Source organism: Hevea brasiliensis, chromosome 7 (assembly GCF_030052815.1).
Source record: "Hevea brasiliensis isolate MT/VB/25A 57/8 chromosome 7, ASM3005281v1, whole genome shotgun sequence".
NCBI classification, from domain to species: Eukaryota; Viridiplantae; Streptophyta; class Magnoliopsida; order Malpighiales; family Euphorbiaceae; genus Hevea; species Hevea brasiliensis.
The window spans coordinates 104,922,778-104,948,135 of record NC_079499.1 but is presented as its reverse complement, the minus strand read 5'-3'; the positions used below and the strand labels follow the sequence as shown (position 1 = coordinate 104,948,135).

Sequence of the window (25,358 nt, the reverse complement as noted above, 5' to 3'; positions counted from 1 at the left end):
TAGAATTGATATATGTCTACATTATAGACACATCTACTTGTTAAGTGCCATAATAGAATAATATATATTGAATTATATATATATATATATAATTCTATACATATTTCACTCTTGCCATTCCTTCACTTTCTTATATTTTAATAATATAGAAATTCTTTCTCTCTATACTATCTAACATACAAGCTATTTATAACAGTAACCGCCGACCAAATTAACAGTTTACCGTTGTCATTTCATATTGTAAAAGATCAAAAGTTTAATCCTTGACACTATTTTTTGTTTGAAAAAGAATTTTCTTGGAAAAGAAAAGATAATTAACAAGTCTTTGGAAATTGGGTTTTTAATCTTTTATTTTTATGTGGTCATTTTTAGTTAATTATTGACTAAAATGAAAGATATCTCAAAAAGTGTAGGCGGCCTTAGCAATGTCGTCTTATATAAGACATCTATAAATGGAATATTCAATGTATTCAGTTCACAAATCCCTAACTTTAAAAATATATATATATATATATATATATATATATATAAATTTATCTTCTTTCCATTTTATGAGGGTCTACACTAAATTATTGTGTTATGGTGTACTGTAAAATTTTCCATATATAATATTTGTTTGAAATCATTAATAAAGCTACTATTAAAAAAGAGGCTAATAAAATTAATTTTTATATTTAAAATAATTAAATAACTTCTTTATATTATTATTTTTTTACATTTAAAACTCTATTTATTTCAAAAAAAAAAAAACTTACATATAAAAAATATTTTCTATAGAAAATATTTCTTAAAATAATATTTTTCATAAAAATATTTTTTGTTACTTGATTATAATATTAAATTAACAATATGTATTTATGAGTTTTTTTTTTTAATCATAAAAATATTTTTCGTTAATTTATATTTTTTATTATCTTAAATATTAAAAAATATAAAAAATATTTTTCATAAAACAAACATAACCCCGAAAATTAAGGGCAATTTGTAAGAAATTTCAATAGAAAAATGGGTTTGATATGGTGAAAAATTAGTAGTCAAAGTGGCTGCACCGAACGATCAAAGATTATGACATGCTTAGAGTCTAGATGAGTTCATTCCTGCAAAAAAACAAGCTTGGTTGGCGGATAAAGAATGGTCCGATTCTAGTCGATTGCTACACTTTTTAAGTTGAAATTAAATCTCCTTTTTCCCTACATATATATATATATATATATATATATATATATATAAGTTTCGAGATGACCCGATTTAAAATTATCTTGAAAAACAAGGTTAAAATAACCCAAATCTGAATTCGCCCAACCCTAACGAGGTTCAACTAATCACTTGCATCGAATAAAAACTTGTTTGGTCACAGATTAATTACATATCTTTGACTTGCAGAAAACCATTTAGAAAATTCCATTTTCGTGTAATCTTCCCTTCTCAAAGGGGAAGTTACTGCAGGACAGGAGCAGCTCAAAATTAAATCGGTTCGATTTGATTTTGAATCAAAATAGAACTCACAATTTAAATGAATAAAAAATTTTTGAAAATTAGGATTAGAATAGGTCAAATCCTATTTTAATTAGAATTGCCTTGAACAGAATTGAAATCAAATTGAATTGATTTCAACAGTTCGATCCAATTCTAAATCAAAATTAAATTATCCATTTAAAAGAATAAAAAATTATTTAAAAAAAATTTTCGTTGGAATAAATCAAATTGAATTAAAATCGAGATTGAAAGGTATTTTTCAATTTGATCTTGTGTCTCCAACCTTTTGAACCGGAACCACCAATTCAATTCCGATTTCAGCCTAAAATCGGACCGCTCCCATGTCTAGGTGAGAGGCTTTGGGGGAATCTCTTTCAATTTGTTTATTCTTATTTGGCAACAAATGTATCTCATTATTCTGCATTTCATGTCAAGTTGTTCTAGAAGAAAATGATACTAAAGTTACTCTTTCTCACGTGCGGGGTCAGAAAATTAAATTAATTGGTTAAACAATTTTATTTTGGTTAAATTAATAAAAAAATATTATATAATATAATAAATTATTTATTAAGAAAAAAAAATAATATATATAAACTTTTTAATATTTAATAATAATTAATTAAATAAAAAATAATTTCATAAAATAATAATTTTTTTCTATAATATTAAATTTATAATTATCTTCACGAGATTTTATTTTCTAAAAGTGTTGCTTCAGTTGCTTTATTATTAATACTATCATAAATATTATATAGTTAAAAAATTATTTAACAATTAATTTCTTATTTCATTACACAATTGAGTATTTAAAATTTTTATAGCAGAAAAATATCTTTTCAATATTTGCAGTTGTAATCGGTAATATTAAAGGCAATTTTACAAATAAACAAACTATTAGATATACTGAATTTTTCATATATTATATATTAATTGTCAAAATAGTAAGTATAATAAGCACAATAACTATTAATCTAAATATCAATTAGTGTATGATAAATATAATAATAATTAAAATAATAAGTCTAAATTTATTATATATAATAATATTTTAAAAGTTTTAATAGGTAAAAAATTTTTTTAGTGAAATCATATAGAAAAATTAACTATATTGTATATGAATTTTTTTTTTTAATGAAGGAGGTTAATTCACCTCAGGGTACATATAATGTAAACTAAAGTTCATATACAAATGAGTTTAACAACTGTTATATTTAATATTTATATCGAAATATATGTAAAATTAATTAAAATATATATAGAGAGTATACAGATCTATATATAAATATTTAATCTAATTGTTGATAAATTCATTCTCATATGAGTTAATTCTTATAAAAATTCGAACTTTTTGTGATCATACTCTTCTGTTTAATGCGTTTTATATGAAGCACCCACATTTAATAATTTATTTTTTAGCCATTTGTAACAACCTGTCTCTCTGGGATGGCAGTGACCGCATAGAGAACGTTGCGATAAAGAGTTAGGTGTTACTTGAGGTACAGGGCAGGAGGTAGGAATGAACCGAGTTTCACATCTGAAAGGGAGGGTAAATATTTAATTAATTTTATATATATTTCGATGTAAATATTTAATCTAATTGTTGATAAATTCATTCTCATATGAGTTCATTCTTATAAAAATTCGAACTTTTTGTGATTATACTCTTCTGTTTAATGCGTTTTATATGAAGCACCCACATTTAATAATTTATTTTTTAGCCATTTGTAACAACCTGTCTCTTTGGGATGGCAGTGACCGCATAGAGAACGTTGCGATAAAGAGTTAGGTGTTACTTGAGGTCCAGGACAGGAGGTAAGAATGAATCGAGTTCCACATCGAAAAGGGAGGGTAAAATGATGAACTATATAAGTGGCAAGCCTTCTAATTTAGATAGCATGCTTTTGAACCTCAAAAAAGGATCTGAAAAACAAAGCCTTGAGATCCAGAGGGCCAAAGCAGACAATACTATCTAATGGGCCGGAAAAGGCATCTATACACATCAAATTGTATTAAAAATATACTATAAACATTTTTTTTTTTTTGAAGCATTTATTTTTTAATATAAAAAATAAAAAAAATCTTTTTTGAAAATCTATTTAGCTGTATTGACGTTTTCAACGGTAACTCAAAACAAAGATTCTGGCTATCAACTTGTGATATGAGAAATTTATGGACTAGTGAGGTGGTTTTGTCAAATCATTCAAAAACAAATATTTGATTTTTCATCCAGTTGCTTCTTTTATCTTTCAATAGTCTTAAAATAAAGAAAGTTTCTTTTTCATCTGTAGACCCTTCAGCAATGGTTTTCAAACATGGGTTTCCGGAGATTTTGTTAAGAGGCTATGGATTATCTGAGCTTCATACAGAGCCAGAAAGGGCATCCTTTAATGACTTTGTGGAGGACTCCATTAATTGGCATCCTTGATTATTTACAATATTTATTTTCAAATCGAAATCTTGTTTCAGATTCAAAAAAGAGTTATGCTCATCACAGGCATTCCTGGTTCCTGGCCTGTTTATCTACTCTCCCTTCTCCACCCAACAAGAATATTTTTTCTGGAGTTGTATCATTCTTCTTCTTCCTGAAGGTTTCTACATAAGGTATCTGACTATTTCACTTCCTTTTCTACTAGCTAATCTAACAATTTAATGCATCTTAGTGAGTTTGTAATCTTGCATTTTGCTTGCGTTTGATGTTTTCCTTCATCTTCCCTTCATCATGTGTTAGGCTGGCTTTCTACCTCTCAGGGAGCAAAATATTTCTGGGCATATAATCTTCTAAGCAAAAGATTTCACAATATGAGCTTTCCAAATACCAAACTTCACTAGCGCAACACCCAGTATATACACCAATCCAATCAATGATTGACACATTATTATGTCCTATCACAAAATATGATTGATCCTATATAAAAATATATATATATATAGTTCTTGAATTTTGATTGGTTGGGTACATAATACATACATGAAAAATAGGGTGGAACTAACATTCACATATAATTCCATAACCATGTATTCATATCAATTTAGGTTCTCAAGTAACTGTGCACAGTAATTATAAACATTTAAATGCAGAGTAAAGAATTATGAAGATGGCTAGTGTGATAAAGGTGTATTGTTGCCTAGATAAACACCAGTTATGTAATATTTATCTCCGTATATGGTAATTAATTTTCAAAGATAAAATGGGTGTGCACATTGCGGTAATCAAAAAATAACCAAGAATGAATAATGTGGGATATTGAATTTGTTAATCAGAAACTTTCTTGATTACAACTTTCTGTTCAACAACTTCGAATCAGGACAGAAATTCCCACTTGCAATTAGTCAACACTTCTGTTAGTCGATAGAACAATTACATTCCTGTCATGGGGAAACCCAAAAAATAAAAACTAGGAAAGAAAGAAAGATTAGTCTCAATCTATCCGAGTAGAAAATACTCTCTTAAACGTTGCTAGCGAGTATTTTCTTTGCCAAAATCACCAGTTGATGGTTATATGTACATCCATCCCTGCACAAAAACCATTGACCTTAGAAAAGCAGAGGTTCTTGCTCCCAACAAAAAACTATAAATAGCAATATCATGCTTTTGGTCACCATGGGGCTTTAGTCAATTCTTGGAACTTAAGTTCATAATTCTCAGCATTCCCTTCTAACTGCTGAATCTCGATATCAAGTCTACTAGTTATCTCTTTTATTTCCAAAAGCCTTTTCTCAAGGGTTCTCATCTCCTCTTCTGCATTAACTCTTTCAAGTATAGCTTCCTTATGCCTCTTTGACTTTGCAGCAAGGCTTTTCAGCTGATCCAACCGATCAAGCAAGAAGTGGATGTTCATTCCCAGTGTTTGGAACGCTTTCAAAGTCTTCTGCCAAGTAACAAAACTTTCTGGTGGGGTGGTAAGCTTGGATGCTCTAATGGCATCAGCAATGTTAATAGTCTCCGCTATTACTCCTGCAGCCAGCTTACAATTAAGGCCCCCAAGAAGCTGCTCATGGAGAAATGATCTTTGGCTGCAGCAAAGATCATAATACTTGGATTGAAGGTGTTTGGATAGCTCAGGGTTTATAACTAAACCATTAATGAGAATGTCAAAATCCTTGAAACTTTTCACTTGATTAAAATCAACAGCAGATTCTGACAATCTGATTCCATCCAAAACATCAAAGCCAAAATCCTCACTTCCATATTCTATTTCTTCAGTAGCTGTACTCAGATTCTCTGCATGAACCATAACATTGACAATGAATAAATTTGCAATCAACATGACTCTTTATACTTACAGGTGACAGTAAGTGCAATCTAAAAAGTGTAACAACATACCGTGACTCATTTGTTTCTTGCAAGCATCCAATTTCAAAAGGCCAAGAGCGCCATCGACTTCTTCTAGACCATTTGCTTTCACAATGTAGACCTTCAAAGAAGGAAAAAGGAAAATAGCAATTAAGTATACAACACTGTTATAATGTCCTGAATGATGTTTCACAATCCACTACAAAGAACAAAACCCTCTTTCAGCAATAAGCATTCACATGCTGGTCTTTAAATTCTTTTATGATACAATGTCTCTGTTCAATTGAAGGTTTAGAAATAACCCACCATTACAATATGACGTTCAGGAAGAAAAAAAAAAGTTGCTAAGTTCCACGCTAACCCTTTGAAGAGCCAAAGATAACATATTATCCAAAATATTAAAAGCAAACAAATCTAAGGGAAAAAAAATGATGTAAAGATATTAGATCATGTTCTTTCAGGTCTAGACTAAAAAAGTTACACATCTGAATTGTTTCTCTACTTTCTAGCATCTTGTTCATGCAAAACAAAGGAACAATTTAAATCAGTTGTTCTGTTGGATTGCTTTCAAAGTAATTCCAATACATTTGAAGGCATTTAAATTCCTTCCATTTCTTATTTGACAGAAAATAAACAATTACACAAGTGTTAATTGGAAGACTAATACGTACACCTTAAAGGAAGATTCAAACAAGCACCTTAAATTTAGTTGGCTTCACTAGTTGAAAAACCAAGACATCGCCCTCCAGTAACTTGTGAGCTATGCTGAAACCTCTCCATCCTCCACTAAGGCCTACCTTCTCTACAAGATACTTTGTTTGATAATTTATTCCACTTTCATCTTCCAAAACAATCATCGTGTCTTGTTTTGGCATATGCTCATTGCAAAATTGCTTATTAAGACCCTACCATTCAAAAACAGCTTGTAAAAATAATAACTCTTCAGATATGTGAAAATTTGGGAAAGGAGAACAAACGGTTAACATTTACCAGCCAAAATCCTCCTGAAACATGAGAAGGAAGCATACATTTTATCATGCTAGGAAATTCAGGTACTAGATTTGCTTGAACTTCTTCCGCTCGCTTCAAGACTGCAGATTTAACTCCCTCATTATCATATAGACTGGCTGTTGTGACTCTCTTCCGTTTATGGCTGAAAGTTGTAAAAATGAAGGCAGGGCTATTACCGTATATTCATCTTCTGATATGTAAAGGAAAATTAGAAACCATCAAATTGATTGCACTGACCTTTCTGGCTTTGTTGGATTATGGCATGTTACCTATTCAAGAGTCAACAATACTTTCCTGTCAGTTCATCTTTACCATTTTAACATTTAAAATGGTGAGAGTATTTGATACGCATCCCAAGTTTATTTATATTAATGATAAAAAGAAATGCATAGTGCTTTCTTTGCAATAAATCTGAAAATCCAACAAAAAGGAACCAAATTATTTTAACAGGATGGAACTTAAATGGAGCAAAAGAAACCAGAAAACAATGAAAGAAAGAAAACATGACCCAAGCTTCATTGTTTGTTATTGTTATCAGTAGCCCAAAAGTAGAACAATTATTTAAAGATGTAATTATTTTTATCTCCCTTATTAGCATTTTAGTTGTTATAGAACTCTAATATTCAGAAATGCAAGACATTTATCCCTCTCATAAAGCAACCTTCAGCCCCTAGTGTATATGACTATGTAAATGTGAAGCCTACATAGCTAGCTCAATTGGCAAAAAAGTTGCCAAGAAACAAGACACTACTGATACGAAGCCTTCACAATGCCTATTCAAGAACAAAAACCAAGCAGTACAAAAAAAACAATAAGCAAACAAAACTTGCTTTAAAAATCCATAGAAAAATATGATAAAAGTATGTACAACATACTATTGTTGGGAGCACAATCGTAGCACCTGACAAATTAAAGCTCATTCATCACACAGACAATTTTTAACTAGAACTATAGGAACAAAGTGCTTTGCTTTGAAATTTTTGACAATTAAATTAGATCTAAGCTATGCAATGAGTGGCCAAATGAAAGCCAACAACAACAAAAATTTCTGTTTCTGATTCTGATTCGAAAGGAAGATGCACGCATATAGTTTTTCAATTCTACCCCACCAAAAAACAAGTGGAATTTTGTAAATACCAGAGAGATTTCATTTCCCTGCCTTTATAAGACTTGAAAAACCAACAAAAAATAGATCATAAGAAAAGGGACTAAATGATACGAACTAGAAACAGAGCTAGTGGGTTTCTCACTTGCTTGTTAGTCATTTTTATTACAGCTAAAGATTTTCCACCAAGCAAATTTTCCCTCATCTTTGCAGGCCTTCCTCGCTTTGGCTGCAAACAGATAAAGGAAAGAAAAATTAAAACAAAAAAAGAAACATTTACCCTTCATATAAATTCATACTATTAATGATGAAATAGCAGGGAGATAGAGAGAAAGAGCAAGAGTGAACCAGCTTTTTGTCCGCAGGAAGAACAGCCATAGCTTTGTTAAACAGTAGCAGAATCCCAAAGCCTCTAAATCAACTGTTTATATTGAAATTGGGATATTCGTCCTGCAAGCATTAGTGAGGAAAGGCTCGAGAGCCACATATAGAAAGGCGATCGGAGGAAGGTGAAGCTGAAAGGACCGTTTAATTCAAATTTTGTACGGCTACTGCCTAACTTGTCACTTCATAGTTCCAAAGGGTAGATTTTAAAGTAAATTATGATTTAAATTCTGAGGTGTGGTAGTTAATAATACGATCCCTTTTGCTTATTTTTATAATTTTTCTTCAATTAACTCAATGATTTGAAGAAGTACATGCAAGTTTTGATTAGACAGTAAATGAATTAAACTATTCACAAATTAGTTCAACTCCAGCTCGAGATCAATTTTAAGTTTATTTAATAAACAATCAAGTTTGAACTCGAATTTTCTAAGATTCATCTTGTTAAAATCCGTGTATAGACTGAGTAAAAAAATTTCTATTAGTTATTGTATTTTATTATATTAACTCAACTGAACTCAATAAAGTTTTTATCCCAAATATTTAGAGTCAGATATATAGATTCTTTTTCTCCATTCCAAACTATTTTGGATTAAATCATCGGAAATGTGTAATACTTTTATATTATTTTGTACTACTCTCCTCCAAATCAGTTTAGGTCTATCCTTTTTTTCTTTCTATCCCTTAACCTAATGTACTCTACTTGTTTAACTGGAGCTTCCGTATGTCTACGCTTCACATGACTAAACCACCACAATCTCCCTTCTCTCAACTTATCCTCAATTGACATCACTCCTACATTTTCTCTAATACACTCGTTACGGACTTTATCTAGTCTAGTATGTCCAATTCGTCCATCTTAACATTCTCATCTCCGCAACTCTTATTTTAGACACATACGACTCCTTCAATGCTTAATACTCACTACCATATAACATGGTCGGTCATATGGCTATACGGTACAATTTTCTTTTCAACTTATTAGGAATCTTGCTAGCACATAAAACTTCTGTGACACTTCTCCATTTCAACCATTCGGGCTTTAATGACTGACATTCTCCTCACATCCTCATCTACTTGAAGGATTCTCCTCACATCCTCATCTACTTGAAGGATTGAGCCGAGATATTTAAAGTGATTACTTTGGGGTAGTACCGCTCCATTCAAACTAACTCCTTCCCTATCACTAGTTTGACATTCACTAAACTTACAATGCATATATTCTATCTTGGTTCTATTTAATTTAAAACCCTTTAACTCTAGAGCTATTGACTCCTTCTCATAATATAATATTTATTATATTATAAATATTTATTTATAAATATTCTAAAAGTAATATATTATTTAAAATTATGATATAATTAATATATAAAATATATTCATTAAATATAATTCTTTGTAATTTAAATTTAATATTTTATGAAAATTAACTTATTCTTTTATATGAGATCTAATTAAAATTATAAAATTTAAGCTTCATAGTTCTACATTTAAAACTCATCGCAAGCTGCTTAATACATGATTTGATAAAAGCTCAACATGATTAGACTTATTAGACTTATTTAGAGCTCGTTTTTTAAACAAACCGAGTTTAAACTTACTGATGTTCTGTTCGGGCTCAAAAAAATTGATAGAAAAAATTGATAAACCAAGATTAAACTCTTCAAAACTTAGCTCAACTCATTTACACCCCCTACATTCAATGGAGAATTTTCTCCTTGAGAAGTGTCGACTAGGTCTTCACTTCAAGAAGTGCTTACTGGTGTGTTGACACAGTAAAATAAAAGGTACAACTTATTCTTGTTCTTGCCCAGTGCCCACTCTTTCTATATGCTTTACCACACAAATTATGCAATTTTGCCTCAAGAATTAAATAGTTGTACAAAAGTTGTTAATAATATTGTACAGGATCATTAATTTTTCAAATATTCATCTGCACATATCCAAAACTGAGTACAAAATTTAGCACAAACAATGATAGCTCAGGTTTCCTATGTGTGCGAGACAGTTTCAAAAATTCAAGAAATATCATGGCAGAAGCTGTCGATGATTCAGAAGTTTACAAAGAACTGATAAACAAGGCAAGAAAAAAGGGAGGGGAAAAGAAGCTAAATTCCTTCCTCATTCCTTGTATGTATGTGTCTGAGATTTGTCATCATGTATGTTTGTTTGAAGTTGCCTTGCTCTCTTCCATACAATAACAATGCCATAAAGATCAGATGAAGCCAACAAATTCTCTCCATGGTTCCAAGCAACACCAATAACTGGAAAACGATGACCCTGCAGTCACAAATGTCCCTCTGTGATGAAAACATATTGGTGAATATAGTAGACCAATATAACCTAGTATCTGAAAGAGATGGACCTGTAGCTTGTTCACACACGTATGCCTTGGCCGCGTTAAATCATAGAAGTAAACATTGGAATCATCACTTCCGACAACTGTTCATTAGGAGACAAAGTCAGTAAAGCAATCGCACTGCTCTTCAAGTCAGCTAAAAAGTTAGAGATTCCTTAGAAAATGTCAATTCCTTATTTGAGACTACCTATATATTCTCCTTTTTCAAGGGAAAGGAGTGGGCAGAAAGAAGCCCGGATGCTGTGTAACCGAGGAGCCAATTTGAGTGAGCAACGTAGGGTCAGATAACCTTGTATTTCCAAGGCCACACTGCAAAAACATCAGCATAACTATATTTGCTGCTCATGGCATCAATACAATTACAACATCAAAAAGTAGTGAAGCATGTTCTCACAAACAAACCTGAAGAAAGAAAGATTTCCATCTTGAGTGCATGTCAGCAACACAGGGCCTCCTGCCAACAGGGAGAAACTTCGGTACTGCACAGTCGTCACTGGAGATTTACTCTTGCTATTTCGATGGCGGTGAGAACGTGACAGGGCACCTATGTGTGAGTCCATGCTTACACAGTATATACATCCCTGCACGTGTTACTCCATAAGCCAATATCCAAATGGCAATGCATTGATCAATCAGATAGTAAAGAGGTTTGTTAAAAATCAAACATTCACCTGCGCATCCCCACAGAAAATGAGCTGACCAGTGTGATCGTGGTCCATAGAGGTAACCTTAGCATCAAATACTGATTTATGAATAATCCTGCCAGTGCTGAAATTGAATACCTGAATATCAGTAAAGAAGTTTAGAAATGAATGGTGTTACGTGAAAAATTATAGGACAACCTAGAATTGTCAGTTCTTTGTATTCGAAAGACAAGCATTATCAAACAATAAGAACCTAACTTATTATCATTCCAACATGAACACAGAAGCGCAAGAAGCTTTCACAAATAAGTAAATGACTTTACAAATCGTTTAAAAAGCAAGGAAGATCACTTTACTTCATTTCAGATCTTCATACAAGGTAGATGCATTATTACATTCAACCGATTGTAAGAACAATTCCAAGTGAATACAGAAAGTCATTCATGTCAATACTATGTGCAGGCAAAGGTAAGTGGTAATTACAGTGATTTCTTTGTTTTCATTGCCAGCTGAAAGGAAGTTATTATTTACCTGCATCAAAGGAGACAAAGGAGAAATAAAACTTTTAGTGGTGAAGTACATCACAAAGAAAGAAGAAAATATACAAGGACACAGAAATTTTTCAGTAATGAGCCCTATTGATACACTTCATACACTGTATACACAGAAAACCAAAGATATTTAAAACCTCATAATGCAACAGAAAAACATTGGAAATGGAACTCGTTTAGAAGGACAAACAATTTCAGAGATGGGCTCGTCTATAGAAGAAGTGACACAAAATAAAAATCAAATGCCACTTAAAAGTAAAAAGAAACAGAAAAAATGTGAAAATGATAAGTAAAGTTCTGAAGGCAAACACTTCAATGGTTCAAAGTAAATGAAAATGTCAAACTTCATACTTACAGGATGAAAACGAATACATAATTGTGAAGAGACTCCATATATTACTCGAATGCAAAGGCCTTGTGACAACTCCCACACTCTAACAGTTTTATCCATGGATGAGGACGCAATGTACTGATTGTTGGATGAGAAGTCAAAATCTGAAAGTATACTTATGGTTTAGAAACATGGCAATGACAGCAATATTTCAGACTTTTAACATTCAGCATGAGTATAGTCATTAAACACTTGCTTTTCAATCATCATTGAATAATGTTCCTCGCTTATTTTAGTAAAAAAGTACCCCTCCAATCAGAATCCCAAACTGGAAAAAGAGTCAACTTTGATGATGCTCCAGAGAAAGTGGAACTGAACATGCAATTCATATTTCTTAATTGGGAAAGTTCATAAAAAATACCTTGTGATTTAGCACTTTGACACTTAAACTATGCATGGATAGAGGTATAATGGAGGGGATGGGAGGAGAAATTCCCTTGTAGGACTTGAAATTCATTACAACCCAACTTGGGGTGTTAAAAATTCCAACTCATTGAAACAAAATTATTTTTATAACTTCAATTCACTTTCCCTTCTACCCCTCCAAAAAAAAAAAAATTCTCCCTTTCATTCATTTTTTAGTTTTAGCTTCCCATACACAAGTAGTTAAATATTTTCTCCTCCATTTCCATGTCCCTTCTTTCCCTCCCTCCAAAATACATTCCTCTTTCCTATCTCCCCTTATAGCCATGCATGGTGTTAAGGAACAAATAAAAAATTTTGCATCATTTAGTACCATGAGATTTCATCTATAATCACTTTAATACCATTATGACTACATAGATAATGCGCGAGTTTAATTGTGATTTATGATACAAGGGCAACATGTAAGTATGGTTTTGATGATATTAGAAAGAAAGGAACTAAAGTGACAATGAATTATACCTCGATACTAAAATAACGCAAAACATCGATGAGCCACAAGTGAAAAAACACTAAACACAGTAGTTTTATGAGTGTTTCCCTACTCAAGTCCCAATAAAATACATTTTTCCAGGTAATGTTTTCTAGGCTAATTCCAGATGTAACCATGCAGTTTGCATTCTGTAGACAGAAAAAGAATAATACAAGAGCATGATATATTGAGGATCGAATCACAATATCACATGATTCCATATTTTGGGTTCTGCAGATGTTTGGCCTTCTCCCATAGATTTTGGAGGAGGTAGGAAACCATGCAATGGCACCTTTCTACCTTGAGACACAAAGGATATTATTAAATCACGAAGCAAAATCAGCATGTGCAAGGTTAATACCAGTTAATCGAACCTGTGACATCTCTTGAATGTCCCTTTAATTGTTTGAGGACTGAAGGTTGCTCAGAGACAGTGCATACTGTCAAGGTTCCGTCTGCTGCCCCATAAGCAAGTAGATCAGAACTCATGTGCCCAAACTTCAAAACCGTAACTGCATACAAGACCAAACAGGTTGTATAATTCTAAAACAATTTTTATAAGGAAAGAATTATACAACTTGAAGGATAAGATAAACAAAACAGAAAAACAACAAACATAGCCAACCATTGAGAAAATTGAACAAGCAGTCTCCTATCTTTTGATGAACCATACTTCCAAAAATTGACAGGAATATACCTCCTGAATTTTCCTCAATTTACTCACTCCACCAAAAGTAAATATAAATAGCAGCGAAAGATTCAAGACTTTTTTTTTTTGGCACACATATTGAAAGGAGTAGACCTCCTGAATTTTCCTCAATTTACTCACTCCGCCAAAAGTAAGCACACATAGCAGCAAAAGGTTCAAAAGAGTACCAGCAGATTTGCATTGATCAAAGATACAATGCATTCCAACAAAAGAATATGCAGGTTCAACCCCTCGACGACGTGGATGATCCATATCACTTGTACTTGAGCTGAAACTTGATCTATGAGTTGAAGCCAGATTGCCAGTTAGGTTCTGCAAATGAAGTTCAAAATTACACGGAAGAAAAATTAAACGAAAGATGTTAAGCTATTTTGTTATTGTCATGCAACTATTGTAAGTTACTATATAAGTCCATTTACGATCAAGGTTCAGGCCAAAGATAACAACTGCAGAGTCAAAATAAATCAATTGCCCTTATTTTTCTTGATTACATTAAGAAAATAAAAGATTTTTAGACATTGATTGTCTAAAAAATAATCAGAGCAAAATGAAACACAATTCACCGGTTAAGGAATCATACTCAATCTCAATTGTTTAAGCATCCAGTACCTTTGCACTGAAATTAATTGAGAAATGAAATGTTGAGCATTAATAAAGGCAATTTTTATGCAAGGATAGCATATGATACAAATATTTTTGTCAAAACTTGTCAAATATTAAATTTCAGGCGGTATTCACATCACAACCCAATTCTTTCCAAATATTTTAGTGCATAGAATCTTGTTGCATCAGATTTATACAACTTGCAAGATGCCATGGCATGAATGGCAAATCTTAAAACCGATAAAAATTAGAAGTTGACTCTTTGGCTAGAGTGGAGCTTAAAGTAGGAAACAACTACAGTTTGAGAGGACTTGCAAACGTACGGATTTTTTTTTCTTTTTAGGTAAAAGCTCTAACTTTAATCATCACACAAATTTTATTTGCCGAAAGGTAAATATACCACTTTGGCACTTTCAGCAAATATGCGGGAGCCTAGTAGATCCATCACAGCAAGAAACCAATCATCTCAATGAATGGAAGTGGAATGGTTAAATTAAATTGGAGAATATCATATGTGTTAAAGTTAGAAGGGCTGGAGGAGATCGCAACAGAAAATGATACTTACCCTGCTAGAACTCCAGCTCTCCACCTCAAACAAATGGGATAGTGGACTTGGACATTGAAGCCATCGCCCACTGATGCATCAACCAGTAAATTACCCTGATGTCAGAATTGTATAGATCATAAATTTAAAGAGCATTCACAGATTAGAAACTGCATTGCTGAAAGACTTCATAGTGATTCTCAAAATAGCAAAAGATAACAATATTAAAGTTTTACATAAGGCAAAGGCCAAAGCAACACATCGGAAAGAACTTTTTGTTGAAAAAAAAAACCCATGCAACACAATTTCACATGCAAATTAGGATAATGATCATAGCAAAAAAAAAAAAAAAAAAGGAGAGAGAAAAACACTACACAAGGATATTTATGGTATTTGTAAAATATGCCTATGTCCACTCTGTTTTTTGTTGTCAAGGATAAAGTTACAAGTGCCTATTTATAAAGTTGCTTGAGTTTTCCTTTTACAAGAAGGAATAATAGCAACTCAATATTACAAATATATCTCCCATAATCAGAATCATCCTAGCTATTAAGGTGTACTGTACCAGCTGAATAAAAAATGACATATTTGATAATTCTTACATGATCTTACACGTAACTAAAAATGAATAATATATACATTTATCTAAAACGATATTGTGACAAATTTAATAGTTGTTTAGTTATAGTTTTAATTTTCTTATGGTTTCTTATGTAGCTTCTAAAGCTATTATGCTAGTTAGCAATGTGGATTATTTTGAATCTTCACAGAAAGCATTGACAATGATGAATTATCCAGCTTTCATGTTAGAATATATAAGCACCAACAGGATTCAATATATTATACATATCACAATGCAAAGTAATTCCATCTTAAGTTTTCAGGTTTTGACCAGCTCATCCAATATTAAATATTGAAACCTGAAACCAAAATTATAGCAATTTCAATGTCAATCCTATACTACTAATCTTACAGATACTATTAAAGGAGCCAGCTAAATTGCTTTATACTAGAGATATGGATAGAGCATTGAGAACTAGAACATGGTACCCTCAGGTTATGGTAAGGGTAGCGATACCTGGTACACCACTTAATGAAATATAAGGTACGTAGGGATAGACTTTAGTTGGTACACCAATTTGGTTCACAATAAGCAAATTATATTTATTCGGTATGTTGAAATATGGCTCGTTGGAACAAGTCCCATATCTGTAGTGTGTAAGAAAATTAAAGGACATATAAATGTTGGCAAACCAAACCACAGTCCTTTGCCCTCGATTTCAACATGGAATTAGAGTTGTTAGGCCCAATGGCCATAAATTTAGGACCCATAAGCATGGTGGTCTGATCCCTAATGAGCAAGGCCAGTGACTTGAGCTAAACTCAGGTGGATCCATAGGCTAACCAAGGGTAAAGCCAAGAGGAGCCAAACTTAGATGGGTCACCCCATTCAATGCCAAATGACAACTGCTCTTGTGAGATGCCAAGTGGCAATTGGGCTTGTGAAGTGTGAACTGAACCCAATTGCACTTAAGGAAGGGTGTTGGAACATGGCTTGTGGCAACACGTCCCATATCAATAGTTTACAAGAATTGGAAGTTTGGAACCCCTATTTTGGCAACCTAGATCTCATCCCCTAGTGATTTGTTATGCAAAAGCCACACGAATTGGAACGAGTGACTTAGATTGTGGTACCCGAATTTTCAGGGACTACAAGGGATATTTTGTATTTAATTTCATTTATGTAATATTAAGGGTGTGATGGCTCAAGCATAGTGATGTCTCCTCCTGTCACACCCCATTGTGTTCCTAAAGCTCTTTAAGGAGGAGTGACTAGTCGACTACCGTGGAGCGACTGGTATAGCTAGCCACTCGCATGGTGAGTTTCTGTCCCGCTACTCCTTGTAGGTTCTCCCCTGCCTATAAGTGATGTAAGGACGGTCCATAGATGCCAGATTCTCCTAACCCCTTAGGTTCCAAATCTCTTGGAAACGCGTTTTGGTTCTCTAAATCAAGCGATCCTATTTCACTATGCTCAACACAAAATCAAAGTGACAAAGAAGAAGATCCTATTCATTTTTTCTTTTTTTTTTTCTTCCCTTTCTTTTTAATAAAATAAGAGTACATGGGATGTTAGCATACAAAGAAGAAGAAAAAAAAAAGATAGAGAAGAAATAAGAACAAAAAACAATAAGCAATAACAGCCGTGAAAGCTTAAGAAGAGAAAGAATGAGAAACTTTCTAGAAAAAGCCTCATATCTCTCATTCTCTCTCTGCATAATTGTTTTAATCTTTGTTGGCTTAGGTGATAGTGAATATGGGTTGCTGGTTTCACATGCTATTAAGTCTAATAAGGTCCATTAAGTAATAATAATGTGTTTTACATACCATTGAGCCCTAAATTATAAAGCCTATTAAATGTCAATTAAAAGCTCATTTTATTTAAAATACTATCATTTTTTAAAATATAATTGATAAAAAAATTTAATAGTATATTATAAAAAAAAATTAGATTTTTGAATTTTTTTTATTAATATTAATATTGTAAAAATATATGCATCATAAAAAATTTAAAAATTATGAAAAAAAAATTATTTTATTAGTTGTTTTTAGAATAGAGATTATACTAATTAATTGTAATTTATGTATCATGAATTGAATCGATATAATTCACGTATTGTGTATTGAATTAACGTACCGATTAAATTTACTTCTCGCGTACCCTATATTTAGCTAAGTGGCGAATCGCGTACCTGTACTCGTATCACGATCCAAAATGTTCTGCGTTCTAGGTAACTATGGGACAGTCGATCTAATTGCATTGATTGTGATAAATGAATAATAAAAGTAGCTTGTTCTTAATATATTTGTGTCTCGTTCTTTATTATGCTTGAGATGCTTATTCATATATGATGCTTGTGTTATTTTTCCGATTGACTTGCCAAGCCATGCTAATATACTCAACTTGTTGGACAGATTATCATGAGATTCTTCTAGCTGACTTGTCTTGAAGGAGTTCAAGTCAAGTGCCGGACGGTCCCATGTGAATGTTAAAACCTGGGACCATGACAGTTGGTATCAGAGTGACCACCGATCTGTGGATGGTGGAGAGCATAAAGGAAGCTACTGTACATGTATTTACACCCTAGAGAAAAGGGGTCAAATTGATTTTACTTAAGAAAATGTATGTCCCATTGATTGTCACGCCAAGCACTCTGAGAGGAGTAGGTAGGGTGACTGAGTTACATGTTGGTTGAGAATGTGGGGTGTTGCACGCTCCATCAACTGCATCTTTTGGAGAGACGGTTATGACCCCAAGTGGGGTGCTGCACATTCCATTAGCTGCATCTTTTAGAGAGACGATAACTACCCCATGACAATTTTGAGGGGGCTGACAATAGAGCTTGAATCAATCTGCCTCACCTTTGAGCAATGAGAAAAGCACATTAAGGCGTCGGAAGAGAAAATTGAATATCTTTCGCTGTGGTAGCCTAGCTATATAGAGTGAGGGTGAGCCAATAGAACTTGAGGCCACCCAAAATCCCATGCTTGCAGGAAATATCTTTTAGCCGTGGTGGCTAAGCTTTTTGAGGGTGAGGGTGAGCCAATAGAGCTTGAGGCCTCCCAAAATCCCATGCTTACATGAAATATCTTCTAGCTGTGGTAGCCATGCTTTCTAAGGGTGAGGGTGAGGGTGAGGGTGAGCCAATAGAGCTTGAGGTCATCCAAGATCCCATTTCTTTTGCAGGAAAGATCAGTTGGGTGATTTGAGAACACATGTGAGAGTTTGAGGCAGTGGCCTATCGTGTAAAAAGGTACCGTAGAAAATTTAAAATCTGTTACCACTTCTCATAATTTTCTTGTAGGGACTGTGGTCGAGATTAGTAACGAGGTCGATGAGACTATGAACACGATTTTAATGTGACCTACTGGTAAGAGCTACCAGTAATTTTAATGTGAGGGCTTACGAAGTAGGTAAGGCAAAAATTTCAAAACCAAAGGCTTTGGTGGTACTCGCAACACCAGAGAGGTAAAACAACTTTTTATCTGAAACGAAATTATATTCCAATGCTACTCAAAATGATTTTCATGAAGACAGGTTAAAAAGATAGTGCCAATGTATTTAGCTAAATTATGCTAAACTGTGGTACCATGATAAAGTGGAAGAAATAATAGTAGAACTGAAAGCACCATCTTTACCTTACGCAGGTAGCACATAATACACAATGCGAGTTAAATGAAATACAACAGACAAATTCAATCTAGGAGTAGTTGAGGAACTTTATGACTCTCATGCTAAGATAGCAAGAGTATGGTAAAAATAGACATGCTATTTAATTTTCTAATAGACTTGAAACTTTGGCAAGGAATGAGTTGATGAGATGAAAGTGAAGAAGCTAAATAAGAGCTCAATCACGGTAGAAAAGTCTAGACAACCGCCCTAGCAAATGGCAAGGCTTTGAGTGGAGGAGTAATCCGGAACAACTCCATTCTTAGGGAGACAAGGGGAGACAAGCTAAACAACCTGGGAAGAGAACAATATTACGAAAGATCATAGGATAATCAGCACTAGAGATCAAACAACTTAACAGTAGCTGAGCTTAGAATATCAAAGTGTTTCTCTTTGTGTTAGAGTACATCATGTCTTGTAATGTTCCCACAAAGGTGTTTAAATGCCTTAAAAGGCCATCCAAGAAGAGGAGAAGGGTCCTAAAAGAGAGAACAGAGGAAGAAATATAGTGCTCCATCAATGACAGATGCGATCTACTCTTTAGAGCCTTGAAGAAGCAAAAGCTGAAATCAACTATTGAAAAGGGGTCGAGGCATGTTGGTCTATGCATCAATGAGAAAGCAACTAGAATTTTAGTGGACATGAGAGCCATTGATAAGTTGGTGGTAGAAGTGACAGCAACACAACTCAAATTTGTCCTTGCTTCACAGGGGACCAACCTTGTGCAGTGCTTGCAAGTTCTATTGCCATCTACAAAAGGAAAATGATATTGATTCTCTGATTCGAGAAAGGTGTTAAGCAAGCTTAAGGAAATTGATGTGTGTGGGAAGGAGGAATACAAAACCACATGTGTGACACGGTATAAGTATCTTTAAAATTCTTATTGTACCTTTTTAACTAACAAATGCTTTGGATATCTTTGTACTTCAATGAACCAGGTATTTCGCAATTATTCTGACAAGTTGTGGTGGTCCACCTTGACGATACAATGGTGTATAAGTACACTCCAGAGGGACATCTCTGCTTCACTTTGAGAAGTTGTAAGAGAATAAGCTCTTTTACAAGAGAGAGAATGGCGTTTCAAAGCAACCCAAAGTCAAGTTCTTTAGACATATGTTTAACAAAGACAGGATCCCTCAAGCATACCACTTTATAAAGAAGTAAGAAGCAAGACGCAGAGATTGCAAGACCTCATTTGGAGAAAGCATTCAAACTCATGAAGAAGCAGGCATATGAAAACCAAGGGCCATAAGCATTCACAATTGGAGATCTAGTACCACTGAAGCGATAACCAGACAATCGATTTCTTTACAACCAGGATAAGAGACTAATTCCCAAAGAGGAACAGCCAATGTGAATTGTTATTTGGGTTGATTAACCAACTTACAGAGTAGAGTTATCAAAATGAATGAAGATTCAACTACCTTCCCTTGTTGCCAGTTTAAAGCAATATCATGCAGATAAGGTAAATCCTAGCTATGGTAGACCTACTAGATTAGCTTTCATCAACACACCACCAGTCAACCAAAGAGTAGAAGAGTTCCTGACAGAGCAAGCTATCAAAACCACCAAGCATCAGCCATACAAGGAGTACCTTATCAAATAGAGAGGTTTGACTACAGAAGAGACTAGTTGGGAGAAGGAAACAGACCTCTAACCACAAAAGCAGAAGAGTAAAGAGTTCTTGCAGACTCAATCCCTGCTGTTAGGAGTGGCCACGATCCGGTTTCGAACCACAACCGAACCGAAACCGGTTCGGTCAAAACCGGAACCGGCTTCTAATCGGACCAAAACCGTCCTTCTACGGTTTGATTCAAGTTCATATTTTTTAAAAACCGTGAACCGGCGATTCCGAATCGGATTGAACAGACGGTTCTGAACCGGACCAAACTGGCAATTTAAATACAAAAAAATTCAGTAAATACCTCACTCCACTCCTAATTCATTTATATATATATATATATATATATATATATATATATATATATATCATTAATTCTCTACACAATTATTCTTTACACTCTTTAATTTTTAATACTCTTTCAATTTCTCTCAAATTTTCTACATAATTATTTTCTACACTCCTTTTAATTCTCAGTACTTTCACAATTCCCCTACTTTATTATTTTATATACTCACTGAAATTTTTAATACTATCTCAATTACTCTATTATTATTTTATATCTTCAATAAAATTTTCAATACCCTCTATTTTGTTTTTTTTTCTTTTATATTTTTTTAATTATCAATTATCATATAATTTTTTAAAAAAAGGCAAGTAATACTCAATTCAACTCATCTCAACTAAGCTTTTATCCCAAAAATTTATTGGGGTCGGTTATATGGATTCTCTTTTGCCACTTTAAACGATTTTAAGTTAAATTCTTAGAAATGTATAATGTTTCTATATCATATTATACAATTCTCCTCCAAGTCAGTTTAGGTCTACCTATTCTTTTCTTTTTATCCTCTAACCCAATGTGCTCTACTTACCTAACTGGAGCTTTCCTATGTCTATGCTTCACATGACTAAATCACCTCAATCTCCCTTCTCTCAACTTATAACTGAAAATTTTGATTCCTCTAAATCCTAAAGGGATACATAGGCAAAATTAAGTTCATGCACCTTTTTCTAATTTTTTTAAAAAAAATTAATTTCATTTCTAGTTTTTTAATAAGTTCAAGTCTTTACTTATTAAATTTTTCTTAAAAGTAAGTTATTTTTAATTTTTTTTCTTATTTTATTTTGATTGAAAAATTTCTAAGAAAAATTAAAATATTTTTACAAATATAACTTAAATTCTAAATCAATAAAATTTTCTTCTAATTTTTTCCTTTAAGTCGCTCTTAAACAGCCCCTAAACCGCTTTCAAACCATCCTCCAAACCGTCTTGAACTGTCATTTTTCGAACCGTCCTTTAAACCGTTTTAAACCGAGGCTCGAACTGGAACTGACGATTAAGGAACCGTCTTCCAAACCGTCCTATGACGATTTGGTTCAAGTTTATGATTTCATTGAACCTGAACCGGCGGTTCCTGAACCGCGGCCACCCCTATCCGCTGTAAATACGCACTCCGCTGTAAATACGCACTGCACTCTTTTTCCTTCCCACTGGATTTTACTTGGTAAAGGTTTTTTAATGAGACAGTATTCCATCGCGTATTCTACAACAACCACATGCACAACGCATGAGAGGGTTGGTACAAGCTCACTCGACGAGGACGTAAACCATTTGAGTGGGAGAGAATGTTAGGGAGTTAGAAATTTAGGAAGTAAATTGTAATTTTCAGGGACTAAAAGGGATATTTTGTATTTAATTTCATTTATGTAATATTAGGAGTGTGATGACTTAAGCATAGTGATGTCTTCTCCTGCCATATTCCATTGTGTTCCTAACGCTCTTTAGGAGGGAGTGACTAGTTGACTACCGTGGAGCGATCGGTATAACTAGTCACTAGCATAGTGAGTTTCTGTCGCACTACTCCTTGTAGGTTCCCCCTGCTTACAAATGATGTAAGGATAGTTGATCCAATTGTATTGATTGTGATAAATGAATAATAGAAGTAGCTCGTTCTTGATATATTTGTGCCTCATTCTTTATTATGCTTGAAATGCTTGTTTATATATGATGCTTGTGATATTTTTTCCGATTGGCTTGCCAAGTCATGCTAATATATTCATCTTGTTAGACGGATTATTATGAGATTCTTCTGGCTAACTTGTCTTGAAGGAGTTCAAGTCAAGTGCCGCACGGTCCCAAGTGAATGTTAAAACTTGGGCCGGTGACACCAAGGAGGGGAATGAGCGAATCTAGTAACTATGGGATAGAGCCTAAAGTCCAATATAACAAGGAAGATTAAGAGATTTCATTATATCGTGATTTGTTAGCTTTACTTAGACATCTTCAATCCAACCTCATCTAAATGCATCTATAAGCTTTTTGAAACTGAAACAAAACAAGAACATCAAATTCTTACAAAAAAGTGTAATTAAAAAAGATGATAATCAATTCACAGTAGTTTTACTCATGTAACTCATTAAGTAAATTTTACCTATTCCCTGGAGTGCTTTGGAAGCTTGGCATTTGTTGATTTTCCCAATTTCTTGGCCTGCGTATGTAATTACGATAGCTAACATACCCTTTTCCATTGCATCTCCAATCCTTCAACACAAATCAAAGTGGCAAGCCATTGCTTAAATTTTCAAAGAGAATGAAAGAGGAGGATGCCAAAGACACAACAAGAAGAACAATAGTAACCAATGAACTAACAAACAAGTCCTCAATGTGGATAACATACTTATGCCAGGATTGCACATATATGCTACTACATTATTTTTAATGATGAGGTAAAAAGTTACTCATAAATAAATGTATAACTAGGATGCTTGAAACTTTCTTCTAAAAGATAAGGTGAACATAACATAGAAGAAAACATATTGCAAAAGAGATCTCAACAACAAGAAATCATGGCCCCACTCAATCTTTGTCAAACCTTGGGCCTTAGTAGACAATCACCCTACACATACCTAACAGTAAACCCTTTGTTGCTGGTTAGTAGCAGCTGTAATGAATTAACTATTACATACAAACTCTCTCATTAGTTCCTTTCCACGTGGGACTTGGGGTTTGCACCATCTTCCAGTGCACAACACCAAATCATTTTCCTCTCTCCCCAAAATGTCATTGTCACTCATGCAATTATATACATTTGATTACTGTGGAATCACAACAAAAGCCCCATGTGTTCAAGCAAGTGAATTGACAATAAATCTGGCAAGATTCATGAAGATTTTTGCCTATGTATAATAAATGTTCACTAGAGGAATAAAAGGATATCATTAACTTTATATATTAAGTAAATGTTGTTAACCACAATATTGGGTCACAATCTTCGACAACAATGTGAAATGTTTTCTAAAACCAAAATAAGTTGAAGATCTGACTTAACTTTGGATCTCAAAATGATTGAAACAGGCTACAACAATTCCACAATCTCCAATTCATCCCAATTGGAAATTTGTTAGGAAAACAACTGACAGTTCTAATTCTCACTTGCTAGGTTCAAATTTTGATTTCAAACTTTGATGAGCAATCAATGCATCAAGCCAAATTACTCTAGATAAACATTCTTAATATCAAAACTCAGTTTCGTGCTCATCATGACAGGTGTTCACTGCAAAAGGACATTCTTCTAGAAAGCAACAATTGGACCATTAATTTTCCCCGCAGTCACTCAATATCTTCACAATCGAATGCCTTAATTACACAAATGAGGTTTGATGGTTGGACACCACAGTCAATCTCCAATTCCATCCCAAACCAGATCGAAATCTATCTGTCCAGAACTGTAACTATTAAGATCACTCAAATCCCTAGGAAACATCTATTTGAACATCAATTCTAGTTTGAAATTTTTTTCCAAATCTATGTCATTAACTTAATAACTCTACAATTAAAGTTCCAAAAGAGAAGGAAAAAAAAATTTAAAGCACTTCATTTCTCCAAGATCACTAGTTCAACAGCATTGAGCCCCAAACTAGCTCCAATTATACTCCATCCTCTAGATCTATGAAAAAAATGATTAACATACAGAAAAGTATAGAGAGGAAGAGAGACAGAGCTTACAAGTCGGCGAAGATCACCAGACTCAGCTTTGCGATAGAGAAGGAGGCGGCGAATACCGATATAATCAGGATCAGAATCAGCAGTCGCCGGCTGAAGCAAGCAGCTGAACAACTCTGGATCCACATCCTTCTTGTCGTTGTTATGGTTGATTTGAGTTTCCATAGTTGAAGTGTTATGGTTCTCCTGGATTGCTTCCTCCTCCGCCATTCTATGAAGCTTCCAGTTGATCGTTCATCAGAGAATCAGAGTGAGGGAATACAATAACCAGAGGGGAGAGGAATAGAGAGAAACGAGAGAGGCAAAGGGAAGAACAAGAGAGAGACGGGAACGAGAGAATGGCAGGGTAATTTTGGAATTTTAAAAAGTAATGTCTATTCCAGATTTCGGAACCAACCAAACATGCCTAGTTTCAATAGCTTGTAAAATGGGCTTGGACTTTGGAGGGACAGAGGGATGGAAACGGCTTGAGTTTTTTGCTTGTATTTATAGATGGTTTAGGTGTTATATAATAGGTTTGAAATATATTTGAATTTA

General features: G+C 33.6%; 2 protein-coding genes across 3 annotated transcripts; both read right to left on the bottom strand.

Moving 5' to 3' along the window:
- Window positions 1-4,725: 4,725 nt before the first annotated feature.
- LOC110644280 (B3 domain-containing protein Os01g0234100) lies at window positions 4,726-8,434 on the bottom strand. The gene is made up of 6 exons (XM_058150451.1): window positions 8,235-8,434; window positions 8,012-8,115; window positions 6,761-6,923; window positions 6,469-6,675; window positions 5,801-5,891; window positions 4,726-5,698 (listed from the first exon to the last, which is right to left on the bottom strand). Exons 1-6 carry the CDS (start codon window positions 8,262-8,264, stop codon window positions 5,073-5,075), a joined length of 1,221 nt encoding a protein of 406 aa, XP_058006434.1. The 5' UTR covers window positions 8,265-8,434; the 3' UTR covers window positions 4,726-5,072.
- Window positions 8,435-10,117: 1,683 nt separating this feature from the next.
- On the bottom strand, window positions 10,118-25,219 carry LOC110644301 (uncharacterized). 2 transcript variants are annotated; one of them, XM_021797005.2, is made up of 12 exons: window positions 24,825-25,218; window positions 23,251-23,360; window positions 14,988-15,057; window positions 13,987-14,131; window positions 13,485-13,622; window positions 12,180-12,319; window positions 11,757-11,804; window positions 11,301-11,411; window positions 11,032-11,210; window positions 10,817-10,938; window positions 10,636-10,712; window positions 10,118-10,550 (listed from the first exon to the last, which is right to left on the bottom strand). In XM_021797005.2, exons 1-12 carry the CDS (start codon window positions 25,029-25,031, stop codon window positions 10,392-10,394), a joined length of 1,506 nt encoding a protein of 501 aa, XP_021652697.2. In that variant the 5' UTR covers window positions 25,032-25,218; the 3' UTR covers window positions 10,118-10,391. The 2 variants fall into 2 exon arrangements, with proteins under 2 accessions (XP_021652697.2, XP_058006432.1); XM_058150449.1 differs by lacking the exon at window positions 11,757-11,804 and having other exon boundaries at window positions 24,825-25,219.
- Between the last annotated feature and the right edge of the window lie 139 nt (window positions 25,220-25,358).